A 27,043-nucleotide genomic window follows, 5' to 3' on the forward strand; every position below is an offset into this window, starting at 1 on the left:
ACATGAAAGGAACACTGAATAATGTGTAGCCTGAAATTTAGTGGACATCCTCCCATCCTGAGCTGCAGTGTTCTTGCTTCTAGTGTGCACTGATTGCTATTGCCAGAAGTGGAGGGGCCCTCCCATTTCGCCCACCATTCAGGCAATCAACCGGAGGACCGCTGTCCTGTGTTGGCAGAGTGTCATTCCAACTGCAGAGCAAGGCAGCCTGCTACTGTGTGACTGCATCAGACCCATCTATGTTATAGAAATAATAATACTGCTACCCAGGGCTTGTTTACTGTCATTTATCTGTTCAAAACTCTTCCATATTCATCGACTCCTTTCATATTTATAAACGGTGAAGTTTGGGCAGCAGGTATCTTATTCTCGTCTTATGATGGATGAAGTGATTAATGTACAGCAGGATTAAGTGAGTTCCTCAAGGCCACGGTGTCTGTTTCCTGGGGGCTGTAGACAAAGAAGAGGAACCACAAAAGCCAGACCCCTAGTTGTGGATATTTAGGCTGTGTAAATGCCCAGTTCAATCACTTTTGGGTAATACTGACATAAAATGGCTTGTTGACCACAGCTGATATGCACATTCTGAAAAAGCCAGATAGGCAATTCTGACAAGCGCCACAAAGTCACTAATTAAATATTCAAAAGAAACAATTGTCTGTCAATTAAATATCTCCCTTTGAAACAAACCGAATGACTACAATGACACACAATTTTACAACTCACGGTGTCAGTGTAATTAAACCACTAGGAGAAATTAAATATTAAATACCTTCTAATAAGTAATTCTCTCAGTATTTGCTAAACCATTACTCATGCTTCTCTTCCTGAGAATCTCAGAGGTCACAGACCTCAGCAAGCTATGTTTTCCACAAGAATTGTCATTATCTGATCTTGGGAGTCAAATTAACCAGGAAAGCATACAAATCCCCACATTCACATTCATTACAACTCATGAGAATAAAAATTTTAGAGCTGTGAGGAACCTCAAAAATCATTTCACAGTGATGGAACTTTAGAGCTGTGAGGAATTCATTTCGAGGCCAAGACAGGTTGAGTGGTATATGATGACTATTAGGGTGCAATTTTCAATACAATGTGCTGTCCTCTTGGATCCAAAGAGCAATAACTTGATTATAAGCACTGCTACAATTTGGAATACAAATTTCATTTTTCTTCTTCTTTATTTCTTTTAACTCATTGCCTCCAAAACTAGCAGAGTTAATTGAGATAAAGTGGCCTTAAAAGACCATCAAATCGAGGGGCAGCTTTGAAATGAGACAGATGGGGTTTAGAGTCCCTTATTAGCCATATGACCAAAGGGAGATGATGTAATGCTCTGAGCTCAGTGTCCTCGGCTATAAAAAGGGAATGATAAGATGATTGTTGAGGCATTTACTCAACAAGCCTCTGCTACAAGCTGCACTTGTGATGTGCCAATGTCTATTCCAGGGATATACAACATGACAGAGCCTGTCCTCATAGAGCACCTGGTTTAGTAGTAGAAGCAAAGAAGGACATCATCATTCCAACCTTACCTGCCAACCCCTATTCCTCTTCAGGTCTCAGTTAAGAATCATTTCCTCATCTCAGTTCAAATCAGGTTCTTCCTTTTAAATAGAAAGCAGGGCCAGGACTGGGGAGAGGCAAGCTGGGTGCCTAGAGCACACTGTTTCAGGAAGGTCTGCCTCTCAGGTCCTACAAGTGCAGAGTGGGCACCTGAGAGTGGATGCCTCTTTAAACCCTAGATGCCCTTCTAGCCTTGACCTAGTCACAGCCTGGCACCAAACCATGTCACTTGGCTTAAAAGCACTTAACAGAGTTTGAAATTATTCATGTAGTTAGGTCATTATTTGATTGATGGCTGTCTCTCACTCTAGATTATAATCCCTTTAAGAGCAAGACCCTGGAATCTTTTCCTCACCACAGTATCCCCACTGTTTGCATCCGCACATAGTGTTACTCCATAAATATTTGTTGTATGAAGAACTAAATGAAAGAATGCATTAATGAATGATAGAGAGATGAAAAGGGAATTAGGAGAGCCCTGAGGACAGCACCTTAACCCACCTAGTGGAGTGTCGGGGAAACCATTGCAGAGAAGGTGGGGTCTGTGTTAAATTCTAAATCCATTCTCCCTGAATTATGATCTGCAGACTGGCAGTATCCATCACGTGGGCATTTGTTAGAAATGCAGAATCTTGGGTCCCCGCTAAATCCAAAGGTTTTGCCAAGACTTCCAGGTGAGTCCTACATATATTAAAGTTTGTGAGCCTTGAGTTTAGCCAGGTGAAGCCTGGGAAAGGACAACTCAGGACAAAGGACTCCAGGAAAAAGGGTGACAGTTTTGAAAATTAAGTTAGAATAAAAAATAAAGAGTATCATGTGATTCTATATACCAGGCCAGGACCTAATTATTCTAAGCACTCCATGTGTATTATTTCATCTCTTCAACAACCTTCTGGGCTGCTATTATTATTCCCATTTTACAGCTGAAGAAAGTGAGGCGCAGAAAGATTAAGGTCCTTGTTGGTGTCATAAAATTAACAAAAGGCAACTCAATCCCAGGCAGTCTGGATCCTCATCCCGCACTGGGATCTCTACACTCTAGTGCTCTCCTTGTGAGATGTGTGGGTCTGGCACAGAGCAAGACTCAAGGCACGTACTTTCCCTTTGAAAGAGTCTTGCTCGAAGGACTGCTGTCTTCTGATCAAATAAGAAGCATCTGCCTGCCCCTCCTCCCTTCAACACCTCATCTGAGCTCAGATTCTCAAAATCAAACAAGCAAACATGATTCTCCAATTAAACACACACCATTTGTTCCTAAGTTGGCACATGTCTTAGAGAAGGGGTACAGGGGACGTTTCCTGGAGCTGGTGACACCTGAGTGAATACGGGCAGATCAGGAAGGGAGGAGACAGAAGAATTGTCCTAGGAAACAGATGCAGGCATAAACCAGCACAAGGTGTCCAGGAAACTGGTCATGCGGTTCAACTGTGCAACTTACCCAGTGGTGAGAATACTAGCATTTAGGGGAAGCTCACCCTGTGGAGGGTGTGGGGGCGGCTTGGAGGAGCACAGGGAATGAAAGAGTTGAGAGAGTGTGAGGGGCTATGCTAGAACAGAAAGAGTAGAATGGAGAGCTGTGGTCAGATCCCAGTAATGGGAGACAAAACCATCAGGATTTCACATGGATGTTGGGTGGGAGGGAGTTGACTGTTAACTGATTGAGATTGAGCTGCCTGTGAGACACTCAGATAGAGGTGCCCAGCAGGTCACTAGGTATCCGGTCTTAAGCTCAGCAGAGAGAACTGGGCTGGAGAGACAGATTTAAGACTGATGGCACATAGATGCATGGTCATTAACCGAGGGAGGCTGTGATTGCCCAGGGAGATGCGTGGAGTGAGGTCATGGGGAAACAATGGGATGAAAATTTAAGAAGCCCTAACATTAAAGAGGTGAATTGAAGGGCAAGCTCTGAAGGCATTTGAGAAGGAAAAGTATGTAACTGGCACCAGACTACGTGGTAGAGACACGACCTTGACTCAGGTACAACCCTTGCCTTTATGGAACTCACAGCCAGCTGGCGCAAGAGACATGGAGACCAACAGCAGTTCAACCTGCCACAGGAAAAATGGGCAGGTAAAGGGTAATGCAGTCAGAGGAGAAGGAATATCTAACTCGGCCTGGGGTGTTGGGAAGCCCTTCATAATCCTGTGTTCTTTTTCCACAACTCATAAAATCCTTTTAGGTATGAAGATACTCATGTCTGAAGAAGCCAAAGCCATTTGGCCAAAGTCACTGGGAAAAATTCATGTAAAAATAGGACAAGAATTTGTGGTTTCTATGTTTTTAAGGAAATGTACTTGCATAGTTTCAAAAATCTCTCTCACTGTTCACTGGCACAGTTCGCAGTTCTTCTCTGACTGAAATGGCCTGGGCAGGGCCCTAAGAGCGGCAGGGCCCTAAGAGCTGCATATGATGACATTATGCACTTGGTAAGCGTCAAAGGCTGTATCTCTCTCAAAGATAGAGAAGGAGGCTCCATTCATTGGACACTGACTGTCTGGGGCCATAAACCCATTCTCAAAAGAGCTGCCCACCACCGATAGGCTAGGAAGGCTCATCCAAGTAGTGGTGACTTTGACTTTGAATTTAGAAGACAGCAACTTTGCTCTTATTGATTCTGATTTTGTTTCTTGGGCTAACTGACAGTAGAAAAATGAACTAAGTGGGATAATGACTCACAAAACTGAAAATAGAAGATGTACTCATAGTCTTTTTTGGACTTCATGAAGACTTTTTTACTTAACTTCATTGGGTTCCAATATCTAAAATCAAGCTTTATTTTGCTTTTAGGCAGTCTACAGAAACACTGGTCCAGTTAGGCTATAAACTGGAATTTATGTGATAGGTTTTAAGCTGTGGGAAACGGCAGACTAAGCAATTATCCAATTACCACGCTCAGCAAAGTCAACCAGTTTTGTTCAATGTTCTCTTCTTAAGAGTGAGGCAGCCCAGCCCAGCTGGCATGGAGGGCCAGAGGTCAGATCAGAAGGTGGGAGCACCTCTCGCCCATAGCCGCCTGGTATGAAGCCAGAGGTTGAACATTCACTGGAGACCAGAAGGGGGCACCATTGAGGCAGCCAAAGAAGGGATTTTCAGGTATACTGCAAAGGAAAGAAAGCCTTAGCGATGTGCTGGTGATGGGATGAGAACCATGGTGCTGAAGAAACAAAAAGGGAGCCAATGAGAAGGTGGCATTGTGTTAGTACTTAGACTCTATTTTGTGAGAATGGGCCCCATCTATTTAAAATTTTCAGGAATGGACAAACACCCATGGATAATTTAGGCCCATGATTAGTTTTTTCCTTTTTCCTCTCTCTTTCTCTCTTTCTGACTTAAGTGATCTGGTCATTTACTTGAATTTCTCTTCATATTATCTACTATAATTTCTTTAACACATGTCTAGCAAAAACTCAGCTTGGGGCTTTCTGCCCAAAGCACTCCATGGGATAACTTTTGGTGTGCTTTTACCTGTATTGACCAGAGAAACTGATTTCTCTCCATCTCACTGATTTCTTATTTCCTATTGATGACTGGGTGACTGTGTGTATGTGTGGGAAGTCAGGAGGAAGGAGATGGTCATGTAATATTCATTCATTCCATTCATTTAAAAGTATGGTATTCAGAACCACCCACATTCCAGGTGCTATGCTAGGTGCTAGGGACACAGAGACAAGTGGGACACAGTCCTTGACCTCGAGGGGCTCATAGCCTGGTGGGCACATGGGAATGTTATGACATTGCTCTGGTAGAGGAAAACATTGCTCTGATAGAGGAAATGCCTCCAACATGAGGCAGAGGCTCCCTTATGCCATGTTTGTTGGTCACCAGGCTTGGAATGCATTCAGTTTGTGACAAGGTGATGCTTAAGTAACTGACCTCTTAGCCCTTCGCCAGGGCCCATTTACACTCTTCACTAGGAAGGAAGATCTATATCCGTCTACAATCTCTTCTAGCGTCTGACCTTTCCTTTCACGCAACTCCTAAAAGAAATCCACTGCAGCTTTGATTTTTCATTCTTTCTAGGTCTATAGTAAAGACAGCCCAAGACTTGCATTTGTCTAAAATATTTACTGAATGCTGTGTTCCAGGCATGTTCTAAGAACCAGGTACAAACCTGCCCACCTCTGCATCAGAGTCACAAACTCCCTCCCAAAATCCATTCAAGTATCAGCTCCGTTACAGCAACAACTTTGACTATTTAGTACACATCTGTGTCCCAGAACCTAGAACCCAACTGGCAGTCAACAAATATTTGTGGAACAACTTACCTACTCAGTCTCATTCTCCTGTTCTTCCTAATGCGATCCTGATTTTTTGAGAGGCAGTAAAATCTAATCTATTTTCGCCAACCTCTCTTGCCAATGGAGTGGCCATGTATCAGAATCCTGGCCCCCAAAATATAAGCAGACATCGTTGGGCAGGGATCCCAGAGCTCCTAAAAGGGCAGACAACTCAGTTGGCGAATGCCCTTTGGCTAACTTGGCTTCTTGCCCTCCGCCCTTTGCCCTCTTCTTCTTCCTGCCTGCAAAGCAGCCATGATGACTTGGAAATGCAACTAATGGCTTTCAACTGACCTTGAGGAAAACACATCCCTGTATGAAATCTCCATTAGCCCATCCCTGAGGGATTGCTGTACAGCTTTCCCTTCAAGAATTCCCATGATAGGATACTTATCACTTCAAAAAGCAGCCCCCTGGGCAGGTCTGTTTATTACAACATTTCAGCTTTAGGTGAACCAAAATCTCTCATGCTATAGCCACCATCCATTGGTCTTTATTCTGTCCCAGAGGAAACACACATAAAATAACTGGTCTCTCTTCATCATGACAGCACCCCAAATACTTGAGGATGCCCACCACATCTTTTCTACATCCCTTCTATCCCCAGGGTTCTTTCTTTTTTTGGTCCTGTTCTGTTAAATTTTTTATGTTGCGTTTGTTCTTCCCGTGTTCTGAGTTAAAGAAATACACGTATTTTGATTACACATTCCCTAATCTTAGTCATCTCTATTTTATAAGCAATCATGTGTATTCAGCATGTAATCATCACAAAAGAAAAGATTCTGAAATAGTTTACTCCAGGCAACTAGAAAACCAGCTGACGTAGGACAAGAATGTGTTGTTTACAAAACGGTGCAACAAAATAGTTCTTGTTTCATTTGAAAATTTTGTACTGGTATATAGTTTACATAGAGATGACAGTTTTAACAATTTACTCCTTTAAAAAATAAAATATTAATATGATTTAATTTCATATCTAGCTTATGTCTTCACCATGAATAATTTTATCATTGTGCTTCAAAGACATTTTGCAATTAGTAACACCTGAGCTTAGGCATATAAGTCAGGATGTGGGGTGGAAGGAGTAAAACACTCCAGTAACTAAAGAATGTGCAAAGTATTGCACATATTAAAATACATGATCTAGCTAAATGAAATTCAAATATCAAATCACAGACAAGCCCAATCATTCCAATGTGGAGATATCAAAGAAACAAGGAATTGCAGGTTTATCTGACAACACATTGAGTTGTAATCCCAGTTATTTGGTTGAGAAGGTGGTCACATAGTTGCATTCACTGGCAGAATGGCTTTTATTCCTACCAGGATGTGGCCCGGCCTTCCTTGGAATGTCTGGCACCTCAATGGTTAATTAATCTACTCTGCATTCTTCCTTTACCCTGCAGGGCTCACTGTGAAAAATCTTGCAGTGAGAAAAGCTGGCTCCCTAAGTGCTGCTTAAGTGACCAGCCTTCTTAAAATAGTCCTTCATAAACAAAACTCACATGATATAATTTGAGTGTGTAAATCTAATTACATTTCCTGGGGAAGCATAGGGCTGATTACACTGGCTTCCACTGCTCTGTTGTGGCTGGCTGGGTAAAGTAACGTTCCTCTACTCAAGCCTCAAGAAAATGCTGGAGAAGAAATTATTTACAGAACCCATTCTCTTACTAACTAGGGTTCAAACCTATATATCACAGAAATTGGCCAACCCTCAGTCTCTGTTACCTTGAATTCCAGCCCAGAGAAAACAAAGCCCATGTTCAAAAGCAATATGTCAAGTGAACTGATATAGTGTCCAGCTGCATATTCTGAGAATCAGTATTGTGCCCATTTGTTGGTGAGAGAAAAGGTTTGCCATGAATGTTGCAAGCGTCTCCTATGTTCTGAAAACAAACACATGTAGGATCAACTCAAATAGACATGCTGTGAAATGAATAAATTAGCATCCTAAGAAATATTTAGACAACAGTGAAATGTCACATCAGCATGATTGTAGTAGTGTCCTTCGATGACACATTGCCAGCAGCACTGAATTTGGGATGAACTTTTTTTTTAATCTTTTCTTTTTGTGCTTGGTTTCACTTATTTTGGATGAGCTCTTAAAATGCCATCAATCATCAAGGTGTAAATATGACTAATGCATTTGTCCTATTTAGCATGACACTGCAGCAGCTGCTCCAGAACTAAAATCCTCCCAGTCTTCCCAGTCCTGATCTAATTCTGCTCTGACCCACTGATACCAGTCAGGTGACATTACCAGATATGAAGGAAAATAAATTCATAATTCAATCTTGCAAAGCACACACCACATGATCATTTTACAACTCTCTCTGAATACACAGATGCCAAGCCTATTTGCAATTCCAGTGCAAAGGTGTCTACACACCAGAGCTGAAGGGATTTAATTGGTCATTTCAGAAGTCATTAAAAATCTATTCTCCATCAGCAAAACAAACAAACAAACAAAAAACAAAAAAAAAAGGGAAGGGAAAAGACAGAACCAAAAAGGAGAGTCTCTGGGTATTTTTCACAAGTAAGAGAGAATAATATTTCCATTCCTGGCATTCAGAGGAAGCTCTTGGGATGTTGACACAAATCTGTTTTTGAAAGCAATTTTCTCAGACATGCTGGGATGTTGTAATTATTTTGTTTAAAGCCTATATGAATTTGCTAAAGGAAAATGTACAGAAATGGAGGTATTTGGGGTTAAAAAATGCACACCATAACTAGTGAGGTGCATTAAATAGGACCCCAGTTACACTCATTTAATGAATATTTGTGTGTTTTGAAGTGAGTATCTACCTTGATATCAACTACCAAATTGGGATGATTTAAATTACCCACCATTTGCTGTACATTAAGTAGTCATAAGATTCCCTTTATTTGATTTGAGTTAGCAGACTTAGAGAAAGAACATACAATATACACTTATGTTTAAATTTACTAGTGAGGAGAGAGATGCTGGTAATTCCGTTATACTCACTTTATCTTGACTGCGAAGTCAATTCTTCACTTAAATGATCAGAAATGCATTCTAAAGCACATGGAAAGCCTGTTTCCCTCTTGACCCCCACCTGCTCATACCAGAAACCACTATCTCACACAGTACGAACAATGCATTTTCCCCTAAAGGATTTTTTAAAAAGCAAATGTTAAGCTAAAAGTCCCTCGTTATTAGTCAAGTTTAATGACCATGATTTAATTAGCATTTTTCTGGGTCTAGTCTCTACTGTTTGACGGGAGGTGTGTATGAGAGGAAAAATAATGCTGCATGGGAAATTCAAATCTGACAGCATGACCTTGAGCACTAACTAACCCGGATTTGCACACCTGGCTGCCTTTGCTCCTAGAGTTATCTTGGAGAAATCACCTCTGCTCTGACACTTCTGCTTATCTACCTCACCAGGTACAGAAGACTAATTGGCCACAAGCTTTAACATTTTAGAATCCCCTGGAGGAAAGCATAATGCAGCAATCTTCCTGGTTAAATATTGCTGCCTCTCAGTTTTCCAATAACTAAATGATTTTCACTATCTTATCATTAATGAGCTGAAGAATGAGAACAAGATGGGTTTCAAATGTTAGGTACTCATATTATTGTCACCGGCTATTAAAATAGAGTAAAATGCCAACTATAGTAACAGTGCTTAGAATTTATCTACCCCATGAAAAACCTAGGAACTATAACCTTATCATTAATATTCTGTTGATACATATGATGTCATTTTGTAATGAATTTTCAGATGGATAAATTGAACTAGAAGGATAAACAGTTTGTTTAAGATATAGAAAAAATCTATCTTAGAACCTGGACAAAGATATATATTTTTTTAATTTTATTTATTTGTTTTTTTCCCCCTAAAGCCCCAGCAGATAGTTGTATGTCATAGCTGCACATCCTTCTAGTTGCTGTACGTGGGACGCGGCCTCAGCATGGCCAGAGAAGCGGCGCCTCGGCTCGCGCCCGGGATCCGAACCAGGGCCGCCAGCAGCAGAACGCGTTCACCTAACCGCTAAGCCATGGGGCCCGCCCTGGACAAAGATATTAGTACCGCTGGTTTGAATCACATACACGAAGCTGATTTAACTTGAAGTGGAAGAGGCATCCCAAGGGAGGAATAGCTACAGCCTTAGTGTTACCTATAGCTGAGTTTTGTCCAGATGAAAACAAAAGGAGCCCTTTGAACTGGGCTTTGAGCCTTCTGAAGTTTCCTCAGTATTTCCAATGCCACATTAGACCTAGAAAACATATGGGTGATGATATCTGCCCCAGACAACAATCTCTTTGTTTGGGTGGGAAGTCCATGAATTTAGTGTAACTGTTCACTGAGTGGAGAAAACATAGACCATCTCTTTGCTGATGGCAAGGAACCTCCTGGATGGCCCTTTTCCAGCTCCATCTGGTATCCACAGTGGAAAGCACGTGATGATCTAAATGAACACAGGACTCTGTCTCTTTGTGTAGGGCATCTGTAGAGACTTGCAGCTTGGTTGTTACCCTGTCAAGCCACAGATAGAACTTTCTTCAGGAGGGAATGAGAAGAAGCAGATTCTCATAGCTTGGATTAAGGAAAGGCAATCATTGGCTCATTTGTTACTTTTGAAAATGACATTTTCAGGGAAGTGAAACAGCTGCTAAAGTGTGTTGACTGTATACTTGTTTTAGCATCCTGCTTAAAACAGGAGCCATCCTCTTAATGGGAATCAAGATTAATGTAGAGAAAGACGATATCCCAGTGTTTATGGCCTTCAGTTGACAAATTTGTATCCAACTGAGCAAGACGATGAGCTAGCTACAAAGAGCCTATTCCTAGCAATTCAGTCATCTTTCTCTCATGATTTCCTTTTGGCTTTCTCTTAAATGTTAATTCATGTGTTATATGGGGTATTTCACTACTCTTGAGTAGTGAAACAGGTATTCCTCGCTCTTAAGCCATTTCAGATGCTTGTGTATTGAGAAGGAAGACCCCTAAAGGGTTTCTGAAGAATGAGTGGCATTGGAGCGAGGACTAGAATCTTGCTCTCACCACTCGTTAGGCTCATCAGCTGTGGGATGCCCCTTTAAAGCTTCTAAGAATCTGTCATTTCTTCTCTGAAATGACCATGAAGGATGATATGGTCTGTTTGTCATCATTGGATGTGATAACACATGTAAAGGCACCTAGTTACCTGTAAAATATTGTACAGATGTAAAGAATTGTTATTGTGCTTTGATTTTTCCAAAGGTGTTTGTGGATAAAAGACTGCCTTACATACATATGATTTGTGTGTGTGAGTGAGCGTGCGAGTGTGAGTGTGTAGAAAGCTTTCACCAACACAACGTCAGGGGGCTTGGATATTTTATAATATTGCCTATGCAATGAATAGTCTTGTGCTTTCAGTGACTATTTGTTGAATGCCTACTAGATGCCTGGCATTTTTCTGGGTGCTGAGGATAAAGTGGTAAACACCATAGACAATGTCTTTGCTCTCATGTGGTGTTTAAATTTTTGTGAGGGTGTGGGGGCAGGGGAAGAGACACAGTAAATATAAACAAATCAGATAATTTCAGATAGCGTATGTGCTCTGGAGAAAGTAAGACGCGTCATGCACTAGGGAGTGGCCCTTGAACTGAGTCTGGCTTAATGAGAATGTGTTAGTCACGTGAAGACCTGGGAAAAATTGTTCTAGGCAGCAGGTGCAAAGGCTAAGAAGTGGGAAAGAGCTTGGGATATTTGAAAGACAGAAAAATGGATAGTGTATTTGGAGCCTGAGGAGGAGAAGGAAACATAATTAGAGAGAGAAGCAGCAACCAGCTCACAGAGGATCAAGTAGGCCACAGTAAGGACTTAGGATTTTATTCTAGTTGCTATGTGAGGTCGTTAGCAGATTTCAAGCATGCCTTGTACATTACCAAACAGGGAAAACTAAATAGTACCTATTCAAAAATCACAGATTTTTCTAAAAAGTGATTGATTCCCCACTTCATCCATCTGCAAGATCTAGGAGAGACGCTTGAACCTCTAGAGGGCGCCAAAGGGAAACGCTTTGTAGCCAAAGCCACAAAGGTTCTTTCAGCACCTAAAGCGAGGGGAGAGCGCTCTGGTTGTTCAGTCTGGTGGAAGCGGACTCAACTCAGGAAACTGTGGTTCATCTACAATTCCAACACAGAGAGAAAGTTGAATGAGCTTGGTTAGCATGTACCAGGATCTTGGTTTTCACAGCGAAGGATTGTTTATAATGGAGTGGGAGTGGAAAGACATTTTGGGGTTATTTTTAATCTTCTCCCATCTGGTAGTATTTGAGTAGAGTATAAAACAAATATGGAGCCAAAATTTACTTTCTGGATTCATTTGGCAAGAAAAGTGTCTCTATACTTAGAACTTTGAAAATATTCATCATTTGTCACTTCGGATGTGTTATTCTAAATACTATCCCAAAACGACTGGATGAAGTCTTTTAGTAATGTGTACCAAGAAAGGCTACTGCAGGAAAAGCAGTGAGTTATAATAAATGGAATTTCTGCAAATGATCAGATAGCTACGATATATTGTGAAAACAACTCATAGTGAAAAAAGAGAAAGGAAAAAGAGGAGGAGAAGGAAAAAGGAGAGGATGAGAAGGGGAAAAAGGAAGAGGAGTAAGAGGGGGAAGGAGAGATCTGCTGATGTCTAGTACATAATAAAGAAAATGCAAAAAAGAACTAGGGAGCTTGGAAGAAAGTGAGATATTCAGAGGATACTGGGGTTCAGATCCACATGTAAACAAGATTGAGAAACACAGTTTAAAAGGTATAATTTTATATAATCCCAAATTGAGACTTCATCATACCTGGGTATTACAGGTCCATGGTCATCTTGAGAAAACATTCATTATTGTCTTTAATCAGGAAAAGTTCAGCTGGTCAGCCCTTGCCCACAGAGGCTCTCATCTCCCCATTTCATGCCTGATGATCACAGCCATGTACTTTATATGCTCTTAGCTCTACCCAGGGAGACTTCAAAAAGCACTGTAAAAGCAGCCAACCAGGTAAGTAACCTGCGCAAATGGATATAGAGCCATCAGAGGACAGAGAGAATCCCAAATCAACCAGAAGACCAGAAGGTCAGTGATGGATAAAGCATTCTGACGGTGCCAGCACTCTAAAGATCATGAGCAATTTTCGTAGGTGTTGTTCCTGTTTATTTGAAGAACGACGTATTCAAACCTGACCACAAGGAAGAGGAGTTTTTAAGCTTGCAATAGGGCAGGAGTGGCACAGAGGCTGAGGCTGGAACAGGAACACACAAAGCAGGGCCCTCTCCTCAGTCTTTTGCTGGAAAACACTTCAGCTGACACGTTTCCTTCATTTTTATCGAGAAGCCCCCAAATTCACTCTCGGTTACCTGCCAGACGTTTGGCAAAGAAAGTGCCAAACCATTAATTGTCTATTGGTTCTTATGAATTTAAACAATAGAGTCACTGTCTACCTTCTCATTCACAGACAATGGGAACTTTGTTCACATGAACACATCCATATTTAATGGGGAAAGATAGGAAGAAAGGGGAGAGAGGAGAAACAGACCTAAAGAGTCAGGTTCCACCTACGTATTTCAAACCATCTACATCAAAATGTCCTTTTTCAATTAAGCAAAACTTGCATTCTTTGCCAACTACACTCCCCCCACCCCAGCCCCAATTCCTGAGGTTGATTTATTCAAAGCACTGGAGTTGGATCCTGTGATCAGAGAAGATATCATCTTAGATCCCCAAGGCAACGAAGAATTCCCAAATAACACATGTGTCATAGGATTGTCTGAAGGATTGGGTGAGATAACACAAGTAGGGTACCCAGCAATTAGTATGTGTTTAGCAAATGTTGATTTCTTAGAGAATTGAGGATTTATGGCACAGAGATACACAGAAACCCAACTCTGAATCCCAGAGTCCCTTACGACACCCTGCTGTGACTCTTATGAGTAAAGCTGTTCAGGAATGGGTCACCTTCTAAATCAGGGTGCTTCTCCTCCACTTCTGTCTCCTGCTCCGGAGACTGCAGACCCTGGGGGATATGTGAGGAGCAGAAAGACTGTTTCTTAGCTGATGTCAGAGAGGAAATTACTCACAGAATCAGAGTGGAAGGGTAGAGTTGGTAGAAACTTTAGAGGTCATTTAATTCCAATTCCTCTAAAAAGAGGGAAATACCATCCTACCATTCTTGCACGACCTCCTGGGTGCAAGGCACTGTGCCAGGCTTGGGGAGGGGACTCAAAGTGAGCCAGGCAATCCTGCTTCTCAGAAAGCTATTTCTGAGTAACCCAGGGGAGTCAGGGAAAGAGTGAGGCAGGCAAGAGTTACCTGGTTGATGGAAATTACCGCCGGCCGGGGGATAACCACTTGGAGGACCACCTGCAGTAGCGAGGTGCCCAGGCCGGCCAGGATGGCCCAGGTGAGCGGCAGCGGCAGCATGCTGTAGGTGGCGAAGAGTGTGAAGAGCACGTAGCCGATGCCGTCGCCCAGGAGCCCGTAGCCAAGGCCCGCTGCCAAGATCTGGGTGGTCATGGCCACCCAGGTGACCACGCCGCTGTACTGCAGGTACGTGTGCGAGGTGGTCTCCTTCCTGACCACCACCAGGGCGCAGATCACCACCTCGATGCCAGTGAAGAAGCCTAGCAGGATGCCCTTGAGCGGGTCCATGGGGGCCGAGGCCAGGCTCAAGTGGAGAACCAAGAGGGTGAGTTTGGTCAGTACGTCCAGCACGTTCATCACCACCTCAGATTTGCGCCTCTGGCCCAGGAAATAGCGCTGGTAGAGGCGCTCCAGATCCCGGGACTTGAAGGAGTTGCGCAGGGTGGGGAAAATTACCCCTCGGTAGCTATACCCCCCATTGAGGAAGAAATCCGAATTGCTCGGGGCGCAGTCGAGGTGCAGGAAGCCCAGGTCGCCCCCGCCCCCGCTGCCGCTGGCGCTGCCGCTCCCGCTGCGTTCCGGGAAGACTTTGGTGCCGCCGGTGCTGTGCGCTCTCTCCCCCGGGCCCAGCGAGTAGAGGGGCAACGCCGAGTCGCTGGACAGCTGCGACGCATGGTGGTTGGGGCCGCCGCCTGCAGGGTCCGAGGCTTTACCGGAGCCTCCGTTCCCGCCGCCGCAGCCGCTGCCCCGGTGCCCATGAATGAAGCGCTGCTCGGTGATGTGCCTCACCGCTGTCTGCCACAGCAGCCGCTGCGGCCGAGAGCCGCTCCCGCCGTCGCCGGCCGGGGGCGTCGGGTGGATGGTGTAGAGTTCCTCGCTGCCGCTAAGGCAGCGCACATCAGAGAGCTCCATGGCACCGGGCCCCAGGGAGGGAGGCGCAGAACCCGGGGGAGGAAGCTGGGGAAGAGTGTTCCAAAAGACCCAGGGCGGCCTCGTAGGAGCTTGGTGGCGAGCCCTTCTGTCTCCGGCCGCCGGGTTGCAGGAGCCCTGGGCAGGAGGCGCCCGCGCGTCAGGTCATAGTGCGCCCCGGGGCAAAGGGCGATTGGAAGATCGCCGCAGACCCCTGCGTCCTTGCGCGCCTCTCTCCCGCCAACCAGAGCAGCTTGGGTGCGCGGTAGCGGAGGCTATTTGTCCACACAAGCCGCGGCGCTCCGAGTCACGTAGCCCGCTTCCCAGGCTCAGGCTTCTTGTGTCAGCGTCTTGGCGCAGCCTTTGCTCTCCAAGAGGCGCCTGGGCGCAGTGCTTCTGCTGCGCGCCGGGTGGGTCCTGGCTGCGGCACTAGGCTCGGGACGCCCAAGACTCGGTGGCTGCAGCGGGGCTGGCCAAGGGTGACCGGCGGCGGCGAAGGGTGCGAAGTTAGCAGCTGTGGCTGGAACAGAGCCTTTCGGAGAACTCCATTGCGCCGGGTTGGGGAGCTGGGGCGGAGCTGTGGGCCGGGGCAATGAAGGGGGAGGAGTGGGGGACCTCGAGGTGGCGGGGTGCCCCGCGGGAGGATTGGAGAGGTGGTAGCCTCAGCGCTAACAAGTCACCAGTTAATTTGGAAGAGGAGGTGTGCTGAGGCTCCCTCTTCGGCTCATTTCTGGCTGTTTCCACTTCCTGATCGAGGACTGACAGAGACGCATCTCTTGAGGAAAGGGGAGGGCCTCAGGGTCCCAGTCGCGGCTATAAAACGAGGTCAACCCTTCCAGCTGTGCTTCCGAGGGGTCGAAGCACACAGTTCCCATTCCCTTCACTTCGCTCTTTGCAGTCCATTTAGCCCGGAGCTGGGAGGAGCAGGAGGCGGGGGCAGGAAAAAGTGAGGAGGGCTCCAAAGCCAACAGCTCGGAGAACGAAGAGAAGTCACCGGTGCAGATCCCTGAGGCTAAGACTTGAAGCTTGGTGGGTGCGGCGGGTGTAAGGTTTGGGCGAGAAGGGAGGCCCGAGGTCGTGGGGAAGTCGACTGAGACGCCTCTGGATCCAGCGAAGTGCCGTGTGCCACTCTGGCGCTCTGAAGCGCGCCGCGGGGATCAGGCGACAGAGAGGAATTTGGAGACCTGTCAGATCGGTCAGACACCAGCGGCGACTTAAGCCCGCCCTCGCGCCAAGCCACGCCCCCGGAACAGAGGCTGGGGTGGGGATGGTGGCGGGGACCTGGCACCCAGATCTGGCCAGGAAGCCCCAGATCTTGAAGGCAGCAGAGCGCGTAGACCCTCGAGGGAGAGGACGATTGTGGGCTGCGGCTGGCGGCGGGCGCCCCCGGCCTTCCCCCCGGCGAGCCTACCCAGAGCTCCAGCTGGCCGCGCGGGCCGGTTCCTCCGCTGTTCTTTTTTAGGAACTGGCTCTGGTCCTCGGCAGGTGCGGAGCCAGGACTCGTAGGCCGCTTTGCCCACAGACTCCAAGAGCTCAGCGCGACGAAATAGAGGGTCTCCTTTCCGCCCTCCCCACCGGGGCGAATTTTGGCAAAGCCAACTTTCGGGCTAAAAGCAAAATACCCCAAGAAGCCGCAACTGTAGAGGCAGGCAGCTTCCTGCAGGAGTCTCTTTTCAACATCAATCCGAAGGGATGGAGGGCGCGAGGCACTAAATCGGAGCGCCCCCTGTGTGCCTCGCACACCAAGTTTCTCCCTGTTTACAGTAGGAGTCGAGAAGGAGGACGCGGGGAAGGCATTTCCAGCCGCCCGCTGGAGCGCCGGTTTCCCGCCCGCCGGGCTCCGCCGAGCGGTTGCGGACAGAGACCCGGCTGCGCTCCGGGATGATCAAGGCGCGGCGCGGTGGGCGCCGGTGTCCGCGCTCACGCTGGGTCGAGCAGCCGCTCCGGGTCTGCAGGGCGAGTGCGGCTGCCACAGTCCCAAGCCCCGCTGCAGGTGGCGGAGCCGCCGTGGCCGCCACCTCCGCCACCGCGACTGCGGCTGTAGCCGGTGGAGCCCGGGCCCCGAGCACAGTCAGCTGATGGCCGATGACGTCAGGCCATGGGCGCTTTCGCGACTCCCGTGGCGTCCCATGAAAGCCCGAATGACCACCTAGCCGCCCCCTCAGCCCCTCCGGAGCGAGCGATTTCCCCTGCTCTCCAGTGGAGCAACTCTCCTCCCTCTGCCCGCCCTGAGCAAAAATAACTTTCAATACCCGCTTCCCAACCACATACACCATCTCCAGGGTTATTTGTGTCCGCCGTGTCCCAGAAACACGGGGTTTAATTCTTTCCTTTTTAATTCTTTTCCACACACGCACGGGTTTCACTTTACTCCCAGAACTGGTCAACTGCCTTGCCCAGAGTCTCCCAGAAGAGGGAAGAAGGCTCTAACGTTTTTCCAGATCTCTTAAGAGCAGATTTCTGGGATGTGATACACATCCTGGAAAAGAGTCCTTTAATCCCAGTCCTTTAGGGTTGTATTCCACCATCCCTCAAGAAGCAGAACAAAATTAAATGCTCGGTTTTAAATAGAAAGAAGGTCAATTCTATTTTTAACCCAGTTTGTAGACGAACTAATTTGTTAACCGTAAATATCTCCCAGATCAGAAGGCCAGTCCCAGGGAGCTGGAAGTTAAGAGCAAAGCACTCCCCCCAAATTCGGTTTTGCAGGTATCCAGACCTTAATGAAATAATCGCAGGAATTACATCCCTGAGAAAGAAATGCTGCTTGCTTATCCCTTCCTAAATTCCTTGGACTCATCTTCCTCGCCAGCTCTCTTGAAACTCTGGGGTGGGTAATAAGTATCTTGACTTGAGGAGGGAGGCCAAATGGCACAAGAAGGCTGGTTGGAGGAGGGAAGCAGGTTCCTAGAGACCCCAAGTCAGGATATGTGGGGAGCTGTGTGTCCTCTCTCTGCGGGCATAGCCCCAAGTCATCTGTGCTAATGACTGTATTAGTAAACTTGGCAGTCAAAGCCACCTCTTTATTTTCTCAATTCTTTCTCCTTGGGAGCCTGAGAACTGAGCCTGAATAAATGAGGGGTTGAATGCAGATGGAACTTTCCTATGAAAATCTTCCTCCTGGACATATCCCAGGATGATTTATTCAGCAGCAAAAGGAGGCGTTCCAAGGAGGGGGAGATTGGACCCAATCAGATAAAATGACTTAGGCTGATGAATGAGCTTAGCATGCTACAAGAAGGAAACTCAAAGATTTCCATGAACTCGGAGGTTGAAAGTAATGTATCAGTAATTGCCTCTGGTCAACTGACTCCTCTGAACTTTCCTATGCTGAAGGAGTGTTAGGACAGGTTGTTTTAAAATAAGGGCATGGATGATACAATTAGATTCAAATATTATTCTTCTTGTTGGGATGACACAATGCCATTCAGCCTCCAAAACATTCTATTTTTGAATGACAGCATTGGCTCAGCACAAATATTGAGAGGCTTTTTGGAATATGCAAACCATCAAATGATTTTCCCTTTAAACAAGAGAAGTCAACGTACTGCTGTGAGGCTACGATGGACCTCTCATCATGCTTTCATTTATTCAGCATATTTATTATGGCTGGATCTCCGCTATGGTCCAGGGACAGTATTCTGACAATTCAGTGTCTTTTTGGACACAGTCTTCTCCTCTTGGAATTTCCCTCCATTTCCCCTCCCCATTTCCCTCCCTCAAAACACTACTCACCTCATCCTTCAAAGCCTGAGCACTATTGTCTCTGCACGAATACCTTTCCTGATACCCCCAGTGAGAATGTCTTCCTTCTCTGTTATCCAACAGTCTGTTCTAGGTAGTTCTAGTATGGCTCTTAGTACAAGAGCTGGCTATACCCCATTTGTATACCCATTTGTCTCTCACCTTTCCTCATCAACCAGTGAACTTCTTGAAGGGAAGAACTGATTTTCCTTGGGCCCATATCTCCCAGTTTCTAACAACTATAGTGTACATGCAGATAAGATTAGCAACAATTTATCAAGCACCGCTCCTTTAAGGTCCTTACAAATATCTCATTTAAGAATCCCAGCAATTCTCTGAGTGAGATCTTTCTCTACTTATTATTATTCCCATTTTACTTACTAGGATGCTGAGGCTCCATGTGGCTAAGTAACTTGCCCAGGATCTCATGGTTAATAGATAGCAAAACTACAGCAATTAAATTTGGCTCGTATAAATCTAGCATCCGCAAGCTTAATAAAAATGCTGTCATAAGCAGTCAACAAACGTTAAGTTAATTTAAATAGGAATGATAGAAATGAAAAAGTCAAATATATTTTCACTTTTGAAATGCAGATTAAATAAGAGACTTCTGAGATATTTAGACTTTGAGAATCTGGGAGAAGGACTCCACGTGGCAGAGGAAGGTAGCCGAACTAATTCTTGTTTGGATAGAGGGTCTGTTAGTTTTTGCTCGGTTCAAGTCATAAACACTATTTCTAGTTTGTGAAAAAGCAGATTTTCATATATTGGATTTAACCAAAATGATGGATTTGGTCCTCTTTAGTTCATTTGGGTGGTGGTGGTAGTGGGGAAACATCATCTTGCCCTATTGGAAAATAACATATTTGTTCTGTGGTTGCTGCATACCATTTGACACATTTACAGTAGATATCTTTTTAAAAGGAGAAATTTGTTTCCCTCCAAAGCATCTTTGACTTCCTAGGATTAACTCTAATAACACTGAATTTAAATTTTATAAAAGTTGTGCCCTTTGCAAAATACTCATAGAAACCCTGACACTCACTGAAGACATATAAAATATTCACATGTAAAAGAAATAGTGGACTCAGTTCAGGAAGAGGACCTGAAACCAGAGAGATCCTGTTTCCAAAGGGAAGGAGGGTGTTTGTGACAAGGCAGCTTCCAAAGCTGGAAATTCTTAAAGGAAAAGTACGTGAAATTTGCTAAGAGGTTAGATCTTAGATGTTCTCACCACACACACACACAATAAAAAACAAAAGAAAATGGTAACTATATAAGATGATGATTATGTTAATTACTTGATTGTGGTAATTAACTCACATTGTATAAGTGTATGAAAACATCAAGATGCACCTAACCTATGCACCTTAAATATATACAATTTTTATTTTCAATTATACCTCAATAAAGCTAGGGAAAAAAAGAAGTGCCTGCCTTGCCTGGAAGCACTGCTCTTAGGAAATATCAAAGGCATTAACTGCTTTGACAGAACTCCAGGAAAAGTCAATGCCTAAAGTAAGTAGGGCTCATCCGTGACAGCAGTCTATGAATTAGAAAATTTGGACTCACATTTCATCTGGAATACAGTGCAATATACAATAGAAAAAACAAAATGTCTATTTTACTCCTATCTTATATTTTCTTTGCATTGTAAAACGCAAGAGGGAATAAAAAAACTTTGTATACATTTTGGATCTTCACAGGAACTAGTTTAAATTAGATTCTGGTGCCTGGAAGGAGAAGAGAATCTCTTCAGTGGGAAGACAATTATGAGACAATGTATTTATATGCACAATCATCATTAGGTAAGTCAGAGAAAGAAATCTTCAAGGAAGATAGACTTAATTTTTTCTTCTTCTTAAAGGATGATTCCTTTGTCTCTGGTTTAACTAGAGTATGAGCTTATTGTGACATCAATTACTAAGCCTTCACTTATTGAAATCATAAAATGACAGGAACACACACACACAGAGCCCATTGGAGAAAGGATTAAGAAGCTAGCTAAAAGAGGTAGTAATGAAAGATAAAATAAGAGGGTTTCCAGCTGGTTCACCCATGTAACCAAATCATTTTTTGGCTGTGGTTTAAGATCTGCTTTTTAGTTTGACACACATATGAAATCTTGGGGCAAAATGATCAGACTCGGTGGGAAAAAATTCAGATCATTTTTCTCTATTCTGTTTTTTAAAAAATCTATCCAATTGCTGTTTCAATACCACAAAACTTTTTTTAAAAAACATATTTCAGCCTATTACTGTTTTCCTCTTGAAGACCTTTCAGATCTAAGTAGAATATTTAGGCAAAAAATTTATAGATAAAATTGTAATATAAATTTATATGCCTTTATGTGGTTGCATATATGGATCTCAGTCCATTAATTGAGGATGAAAGAAACATATCTCTTCGCCTTTCAAAAATCAAAATATTTCTGTTTTCGCCCAGTTGGTGAGACTTTAACTCAGTCCTTCCAGGGGCTTTCTTCTGTGCCCTCCTAATCCCAGGAGGATACCATAGTTCCAGGCTCTAATGCAGTGCCCAGGTGTGGGGGAGGGTAGGAGGGCATGAACCCATGCATGTGCCTGCCGTCTGGTCTTTGGCTATCCATTCACAAAGGTCGCCACTCCAGGTCTACCAGGCCAGGTCACCACTGAGGCAGTCAGTCTTTGATCCTACTCACATGGTCCCTATGGGACCAGCATCACTCTGTATTGCTTTACAGGAGAGTCTTCGTAGGTCTGCCTGTGGTCGCAGGTGCTTGACAAGGCATATTGCCCTTCCTCTTTAGGGCGCCGTCCTTCTCCAGGGCACCACCGGGAAGCCATTATTTAGGATGCAACAGCCCTTTCTCTCTGTGTTTCTCTGTCTCTCCTCTCTCTCTCTGTCTCTCTGTCTCTCTCTCTGTCTCCCCCTTTCTCTCCTTCTGCCTCAGCTTGGGAGTATCTCTTTTAGTCTGATGAGAATCCTTGCCTTATGTTTTCTCCAAGCCCATCTGATTTTTCATGTGCCCTCCCATTCCCCCTTGCACTTTATTACTCCTTGCATCTCTAAAACCTTTAAGTTCTCTTTGGCAATTATGTTTTCTAAAAACAAAAGATGGAAAGATTACTTTTGCTTTCTGTTTGTCCTTTCCTGAAGTGATTTATAGAAAACTTGAATGAAGGGAAGGAAAAAAGGGAATGCACCAGAGCCAATTTCATAAACTAAAATCTCAAAGTATGACCCACATATGCAAAATGTATGAGATGCCTCCTCCTCCTGAGCAGTGTTTTTTTACACTGTGGATTCCAACCAAATCATGAGTTGTGAAATTAACTGGGTGGGTCATAATTAGCTTTGAAGAATACATTAATTAAAAAGCATAAAATAGAATCATAAGGATAATTAAGGTATTCTTTAACATCCTAGTCTTCCTCTCTGAAGAGCAGAAGACAATTTGATAAAACTTCAGAAAAATACCTCATCAAACTCTTGATACTACCTTTTCTGAAATTCACAACTTATGAAGCCCAATTTAACATGATATTACTTACTATCCAACTTGATATTTGAACTCTCATTATCTAATCAGGAATCAAATAGATCTGGATAGCGTGAGCTACACACACACACACACACACACACACACACACACACACACAGTATGTACTGGGCACAATTTAAAGTGAATTTCTTAATGTGGATTGCAGTAAAAAAAAAAAATATTTGGAAGTGATTAGTCTATTCCTGAATTCTGACTTTGCAAGGTACTAGCTCTGTGACTTTGATCAAGTTACTTACCACTTTTTTTTTGTGCGTGAGGAAGATTAGCCCTGAACTAACATCCGTGCCCATCTTCCTCTACTTTATGTGTGATGCCACCACAGCATGGCTTGACAAGCAGTGTGTTGGTCCATGCCCAGGATCCGAACCTATGAACTCCAGGCCACCAAAGCGTAGCATGCAAACTTAACTGTTACGCCACCGGGCTGGCCCCACTTAACACTTTTGAACTGTCATAATATGGGGGAAAATAACAGCTTTGCCAGGTTTTGTGAAGACTAAAGGTAATTCATAGAAAGTACCTGGTGCGATGCATTACACATAGCCAATGCCCCATCCACTCAATAAACAAGGCCTGTTAACTACTGACAAAATACATCTCAACTTGCCTCTATTTCTTCCACCTCCACTGTGATTTTCTTATTTCTGGGTACCATCCTCACTCACTTTGATGATTTCAGTAGACTCAGCATGTCTCTCTAGTTGTAGTCTGCCTCCTTTCTCCAGCTTCTGTGATCATTCTAAATTAAAAATGTGATCATGTCACTCTTTTTTTATTGTGGAAAAAAAACCCATAACATAAAATTCATCCTCCCAGCAATTTCCAAGTTTACAGTACAATATTGTCAATCACGTGCACATTGTTGTGCAGCCCCCTCCCGTCCTATGTGACTGCAACTTTGTATCTACTAAAGAACCCCTCCCCACCTCCTCATCCTCCAGGCCAATCATGCCACTCTCTTGCTTAAAACATTGCAATGACTCTGCTTTGCCCTCATATGTCTTAAAATTGAAGACAAATATCTCTAGGACTGGCTATTGCTTCTCTCTGCAGCCCCTCTCTTACTGATGCCCATCTTGCTGTCAGTCTTTTAGCCACATTCAACTTCATTCAGTTCCCTAAGTGTATCTTACTCTCTCTTCTCTCTGAATCTATGGATTTGCTTTTCCCATAGCCTGGAGCCTCTTCCTACCCATCCTTCTGCTCTTAGCATGAGTGTCATTTTCTCCAAAAAGCTATCCCTGGCCTCCTTTGTCTGGGTTAGATGCCTCTATAAGTTAGAGATGCATTTGACTACAAATAATGGGAAAACCCAAATAAGAGTGGCTTAAAGAAATAGGAGTTAGTTTTTCTTACACAATAAGAAGTGTGGATGTAGGGATTTGCTGATTTGGTTCAGGAAGTCTATTATATTAGGGGCTTTGTGCTGGTGACTCTAGAATTCCTTTGGCCTTTTTCTCAGGGTCACAAGATGGTTGCAGCATCTTTAAATATCCATTCTCTCACACCACATGGAAAGGTGAAAGATGACAGATGAGCACAGCTCAGAGTTTTTCCTGAGTAACTCCTTCTTATCAGAGGTGAAAAAAGTCTTTCCAGAATCCCCTAGAAGACTTCCACATGTATCTCATCTGCCAAAACTGTATCCCATGCTTACCCCTAAGTCAGTACCTGAAGCCATCTTGCTAGTTATCAAGGGATATGATACAAAGAAGCATATGGGGGATAGATCTTTGATAGGCAACAGAGATGGTCTTATAGCCCTTATTAGTTCTTTGCTTAGAAAACCACACATCTCCACCTCAGTCCTATCCAATCACCTCCTCTTTGCCTGTCCCTGGTAGCTATACTCCAAGATGATCACTGGGGATTATCCCAGTAATCCCCCAGCTCCTGGTGTTCATGCCCGTGCATAGTCCCCTCCAACGTTGTATTAGAATTAGTCTAATTCTAATGTCTGACCAATACAGTACAGCAGAAATGGTTGTATGTCACTTTTAAGGCTATGAAGACATTGTGGCTTCTGCTTTGTCTTCTCTTGGATTGTCCACTCTTGGGAAAGCCAGCCACCATGTAGTGAGGATGCTCAGGCAGCACTATAAAGAAGCCCATGTGATGATGAGCTCAGGCTTCCTTCCAACAGCCAGCAAGGAACTGATGCCTCTTTCCAGCAGCCATTTGAGTGCACCATCTTGGAAGTGAATTTTCCAGTCCTGGCCAAGCCATCAGATGTTGCAGCTCCAGCTGAGAGCTTGACTGCAACCTCATGAGACAACTTGAGCCAGAATCACCCAGTTAAGTTGCTCTTGAATTTGTGACCCACATAAAATGTGAGATAATAAATGTTTATTGTTTTAAGCCCCTAAGTTTTGGGGTTCTTTGTTATGCAGCAATAGGTAATTGATACACTATCTGACTGCTCCAGTAAACTATAAGTCTCTTAAAACAAAGACAACAAGGACATTCAGTTGCACACTAGTCAGAATGGCAGAAAAGCATTTGTTGATTTTTAATTCCTAAGATATGGGAAAGAGAAGTCTCCTGTGGTTCCAGTGACTATTCTTTATTTTCATTTCTTTTGGTGAGCAAGATTGGCCCTGAGCTAACATCTGTGCCAGTCTTATTCTGTTTTGTATGTGGGTTGTTGCCACAGCATGGCTTGATGAGTGGTGTAGGTCCAGTCCTGGGATCTGAACTGCGAACCCCAGGCCGCCAAAGTGGAGCAGGCTGAACTTAACCACTATGCCACTGGGCCAGCCCCAGTGTTTTTTATTTTAATGAAGTCATGAGTGACGTGGAGTAGAGAGCACCACGTAAATGAGATAATATTACTCCTTTGTTTAAAATGGTTCACTAGCGTCCTGTCGTACTTAGGAATATTTCGCATTTCTTGCAATTAATTAATTAATTCATTCATTGGTGGACAAATGGATGTATGCTGTGGAGATACCAAGAGAAGACATTTGCACCAGGCGTTGAGAGACAAACTGGCACCAAAGCTCAATTACTAGCTAAGAAGAAAAGGTAAAGAGGACAAGCTGCTCTTCACCCATGCTCCGTGTTCCCTCTGTCTAGGGTGCTTTTCCGGGTCATTGCCTGCCTGCCTCATTCTGGTCTCGCTCAGAAGTCACCTCCCCAGAGGCGTGATCCTTGCCCACTTCACTTAAGTTACCTGCTCCTGGAATTTTCCCACCAAAACCATTTGTTTACTTCCTGTATAGAACATCTTACCATCTGCAATTATCGTGTGTAGTTGTTTGTTTACTTGTTTTCTGCCATCTCTGACTAGAATGTAAGCTCTTTGAGGACAAGGACCATTCTGCCTTGTTCACCACCCTCTTCCTGGCACTTGGTATATAGTAGAAGCTTAGCAAACAGCTTTTGAATGAATGAGTGAAGAATGACCCAGTTTTGGTAACTCACTGGCTAGTGGTTCTGACATAGGCAAACCATAGAAGCAGAGTTAGCCAGGCCAGGAGAAAATCTCTACTTTTCATGAGCTGGAGCAGGACAAACCTCAAAACAGGGAAAGAAAAGCCTATAGCACTGGGGAATGTTTCACTGAGTTCTAATTAGGACACTTCCTCATTGAGTGATCCCTCCCAAGGAAAATGGGACCAGAGTTTATGGCACCTACTGTCTATCAGCTTCATGCTACTTTGTAAGAACCTCAGGAAGGTGCTGTGCATGCATTTTCATGTTTCCAGAATAAATCTCCCACTCAGATCTGGATTGTGGAAAAGTTGGGCATCTAACTTCTTTCCAAAGGCCTGGAGGATATTGATTAGAAATATTTTTAGCTAGTATACCTGTATTAGTCTGCTAGGGTGGCCATAAAAATCCCGTAGACTGGGTGGCTTAACAATGGATATCTATTTCTCCCAGTTCTGTAGGGTAGGAAGTCCAAGATCAAGGTGCCCGCAGACAGCTGTCTTCTTGCTGTGTGTGATCTCTCTCTTCTTCTTCTTCTTATAAAGCCACTAATTCCATCACGAGCACCCCACTCTCATGACCTCATCTAAACCTAATTACTTCCCAGAGCCCCCACCAGCAAACACTAACACATTGGGAGTTAGGGCTTTGATGTATAAGTTTTGGGGAGACACAATTCAATCTATAGCAATACCTAAACAACTAGATTAAGTAGATAGTGGTTTCTTTTTCTTGAGGTAGGTGGTTGCAAGCTTTGAGTAAGAATCTCAAAGATGTTTGTGTGGAAATTCTCCTGGCCCTCATGGTTATAAGAGGGTTACTGTGGGTCCAGTCATCACATCTCCATTCAAGACTGGAAGAAAAGGATGAGGGCAGAGCTTTGCCTGCCAGCTTCCTCCTTCTATCCTTTTTTGCTAAGAAAAGCAAGAACTTTCCCCAAACCACCACTCTTTAGCAATCTCTACTTAGCTATCATTGGCCAGAACTGGACAACATGACCATGTAAACTGCAAATGAGGCTGGGGAAGTGAGAAACAGGATTGACATGAATGGTTCACCCCTCCAGACTCCACCATCACGATAAGAGAAACTACTTGGAGCCATGATTCAGGCAGAGAGAGGAGATTGATTCTCAGGTAACAGCTGAAGTAGGTTGCAAAAAAAATAAACAAAAACCCTCTAGATTTACTTG

At 44.2% G+C, this 27,043-nt stretch overlaps 1 protein-coding gene across 1 annotated transcript in view; it reads right to left on the bottom strand.

The window, feature by feature from the left end:
• Positions 1-15,957, bottom strand: part of ADCY8 (adenylate cyclase 8) — a 227,264-nt gene extending 211,307 nt beyond the window's left edge. Inside the window, exon 1 of the mRNA XM_058564947.1 lies at positions 14,172-15,957. Coding sequence (XP_058420930.1) covers positions 14,172-15,134 — 963 coding nt within the window. The 5' untranslated portion in view covers positions 15,135-15,957. The remainder of the gene's footprint in view (positions 1-14,171) is intronic.
• Positions 15,958-27,043: the final 11,086 nt, after the last annotated feature.

The sequence above is a fragment of the Diceros bicornis genome, chromosome 21 (genome assembly GCF_020826845.1).
Source record: "Diceros bicornis minor isolate mBicDic1 chromosome 21, mDicBic1.mat.cur, whole genome shotgun sequence".
In the NCBI taxonomy this organism is placed as follows: domain Eukaryota; kingdom Metazoa; phylum Chordata; class Mammalia; order Perissodactyla; family Rhinocerotidae; genus Diceros; species Diceros bicornis.